The following is a 3,413-nucleotide window of genomic DNA, read 5'->3' on the forward strand; positions in this document are numbered from 1 at the left end:
TACTCAAGTTTCACTGAATTGCAAAACTCTCCATGTGCGGCAAAATATGTTTACTTGGCGGTGCAAATTTCGCACGTTATCGATAGACGTTTCAATAGACGCTCTAATTATGAGCAAACAAAAGTACAGGTGGGATTTGAAGAGAAAACGTTGGTATATAAATGCGGTAGATCTCAATGATAATTATGCAGTAATCCAATATGATTTCTAAAGTACTAAGTTTGTTTTTTATAGTCGTGCTAGCTTGTGAGTTACATTAGAAGTTAAAGTGCAAGATTATCGATTTTACTAAAAAGTATTTTTCTTAAAGGTCTAGCATCGGCGGCAGAGGAGACAGAAAACAAAAAAAACGTGGGGGATCGTGTCGTTGGTGGAGAATACGTTGACATTGTCGACTACCCTTACCAAGTGTCGCTTCGTAAGTACGGGGAACACTACTGCGGAGGTTCAATCATTTCCAAACGTCACATTCTCACTGCTGCCCATTGCATATCTGGGCTGGCCCAGTACCCATACAATGACATAACTGTATTCACGGGTACTAGCCAATCTTATGGTTACACTGGACAGTCGCACCGAGTCGTAAACACATGGGTTCACCCATATTTCCGCGGTGACCAAGATTCTGCTTTTGCCTACGACATCGGTATAATGATGGTGCGATTTTTTATCATGATTCATTAATTTAAATCAAAAAATCAAAACTTAAAATAAAAATTCATTAATTGTGCCGTTAACAATTTTCAGCTTGCCGATGAGATACAATTTAACGCCTACCAACAACCAATTCAATTGCCTACCCGCGATGTTCGATATGGTGAAATAGCAACGACTACTGGATGGGGAATTCAGCACTATCCATCAAACGATGTATCACCAATTTTAAAAAGGGCCTACATGGCCACTTTGCCCGCATCCGAATGTAATTCGGCCTTACCTGAAGTGAGAAACATTCAAGTTTGTGCTCTCAACAAATACGGAGTTGGTGTCTGCTCTGTACGTACATTGTTCTATTATTTGCGAAGTATTATTTAAACCATAATATTTTAATAATTTTTTATTTCCAGGGTGACAGTGGCGGCCCTTTGGTAGTTGATGGTCAAGTTTTCGGTATCACGTCTTGGGTCGTACCTTGCGCTCGCGGTGTCCCGGATGTTTACACCAAAGTCTACTCGTTCGTTGATTGGATCAGAAATGTTGTCAATCAATACTAATTTATGACTTTTAATTCGTAGTTTTTTTTACCAATAAAAATTAGTATCAATATTATTTGGCTTTGTAAATATGGTCATTTTAATCATTCACAATCTCACCCATCAAACCCTCAATCTATAAAAAAAATTATAGTCTCAGATAACGAGTTGTCCGTTCATATTAGTTCTTCACTTCAACATATACTCAAAATATCATCTAATATTTCCTTAGCCCCTCTATCTCAGCTATTTGCACCATTTACTCGTATAAAGATAACCTTGCATCACTGATGCAGGGATCAAATTTATCAGAAAGATGCAAACATCTCATTATCGCTACGCATATACTTATAGATAAAGAAGAGAATTTTGCAGTCCTGGTAATGTGGCGCAGTTGGACGTATCAGTATACAGCAGAAATAGAAGCAGTCAGACGAAATAAACAAGCCTCGGGGTATAATGGTGATCGTACATCGCCGCTAGAAAGATTAAACAGTTAATAAGAATAAGAGTCCCTAGCGAAATGCGAGGGAAAGAGAAGAACGAGGGAAGATAGGCGAGGTGAGGTCCTTGCGCGCGAGCAGACTCCTCCGTCCTATACACACAGTGCGAGCGAACGCAGGAAGAAAGAGAGAGAGAGGAAGACGCAAGGAAAGGAAGAAGCCTCTTTCTTCGCTGCAGAGGGAGAGAACGTAGTTAGAAAGGCTTGTGCGCTGCAACAAGAGGAGCTTTAAAGGCGGGGGTAACGGAGGCAACGAACATTTCCCTGGCTTGTTGCTTGGAGGAAAATGTCAGCCATCTTTTCCGCGGTGTACGCGGGAGAACCAATCGCAGCCAGGGTCCGACAGTTAAGGCGGCAACTCCGCTTGAAGAATTGCTTAGCTCGCCTCTGCTTTTTGCTCTTTTTTCGCCAAGCTACCACGTTAGACACATTTTTCTTACTTTTCCCTTTTATATTCCTTACACATAGTATCCCAAGAGCAGCCCAACTCCATACCTCGTTGCCTCTTCTTTTGAACGAACAGCAGTAGCTCGCTTCGCTTCGCTACTTTGGATTTCTTTCTTTCTTTCTTTCTTTCTTTTTTTTCTTTCTATTTTTCTTCTTTCCACTTCGCCAAGTTCATCTTCGCTTTTTCGTATTTTTTCACATCCATCGAATCAAATTTTCTTTTTCTTTTATTCAACGCGTTATATCTCACCTACAACCACGTTGAACTACGACTAGGCCCTTGAATTATTCGAGGTGAACAATTCAATTCATGATTTACATCTAAATTTAGTGTGGCATTTCGACAAATATAAAAAAGCGAAGTAACAAATTAAAATTAATAATACAGCGATTAAAATATTTAAAAAACTAAGAGTCACAAATTTTTTATTTCGCATTCATTTCAAGTAATGAAAATAGTATGATAAAAGATAAACGCAAAAAATATTTGTTGGAATAACAGTTGATTTAAATATGTGACATGTACTGCAAACTTTAACACGCACGGATAGACGGGAAAAAAATAAATTACTCGTCATTGTCCGTTAACCGAAGTAAAATAACGGTCTAAACTTATCTTTTACACTCGCGAGTACGAACTTTATGCGCGGGCACAAATATACAAGGGTCTACAAGACACACCCTTAAAGCTTGTCTTGGGTCGGTACATACATGCGACTGGATCTCGAGTAAGACGATTTACGTTCGACAACTCATCCGTGAGTTAGACTATTGATGTTGATACACGCACCCGAGCTCTTACTGTCTCTAGTGGGGCCATTGTGGGAAACGAACTAGCCATAACTCTAAGCTGCGACTAATGCGACCATAGCTATTGTAGCCGATGTAATATCTGTCGTAGGTGTACATAAAGACATACGACTGAACAGTAGCGCAACGATGCCACGATGTACGACAAACGAAAAACCAATGGGCTACGATTCTTCGAGGGCTGCCTGATCATAATATTATTTGCAAATGGATTGCAGACAAAACACACTATGCTTATTTTCCCTCTTCTTAAATTCGAGAACTAATGTTTATAATTTAGGGCTATTACTTTTTTTAGAAAGCTTCTTAAGCTGACTTGAGCTTTTGTATACAGTAATATAAAAATATTAGCCAGTAAACACTAAAGTAAAACACCATAATCTTACTAGTATTTCTATAATTACAGAAAAAACATTTTTACAATCCAAATGTTAAGGTATTGTTTACAAAAGAAGTCTTAT

The 3,413-nt window shown here is 38.8% G+C and overlaps 1 protein-coding gene across 1 annotated transcript; it reads left to right on the plus strand.

Moving 5' to 3' along the window:
- The first annotated feature begins 200 nt into the window (after positions 1–200).
- Positions 201–1,214, plus strand: LOC106649029 (chymotrypsin-1-like). Its single transcript, XM_014366296.1, has 4 exons — positions 201–246; positions 311–657; positions 748–996; positions 1,068–1,214. The coding sequence occupies exons 1-4, from the start codon at positions 201–203 to the stop codon at positions 1,212–1,214; spliced, it is 789 nt and encodes a 262-aa protein (XP_014221782.1).
- The last annotated feature ends 2,199 nt before the right edge of the window (positions 1,215–3,413 follow it).

This window comes from Trichogramma pretiosum, unplaced genomic scaffold, assembly GCF_000599845.2.
Source record: "Trichogramma pretiosum strain Unisexual culture from Peru unplaced genomic scaffold, Tpre_2.0 scaffold52, whole genome shotgun sequence".
In the NCBI taxonomy this organism is placed as follows: domain Eukaryota; kingdom Metazoa; phylum Arthropoda; class Insecta; order Hymenoptera; family Trichogrammatidae; genus Trichogramma; species Trichogramma pretiosum.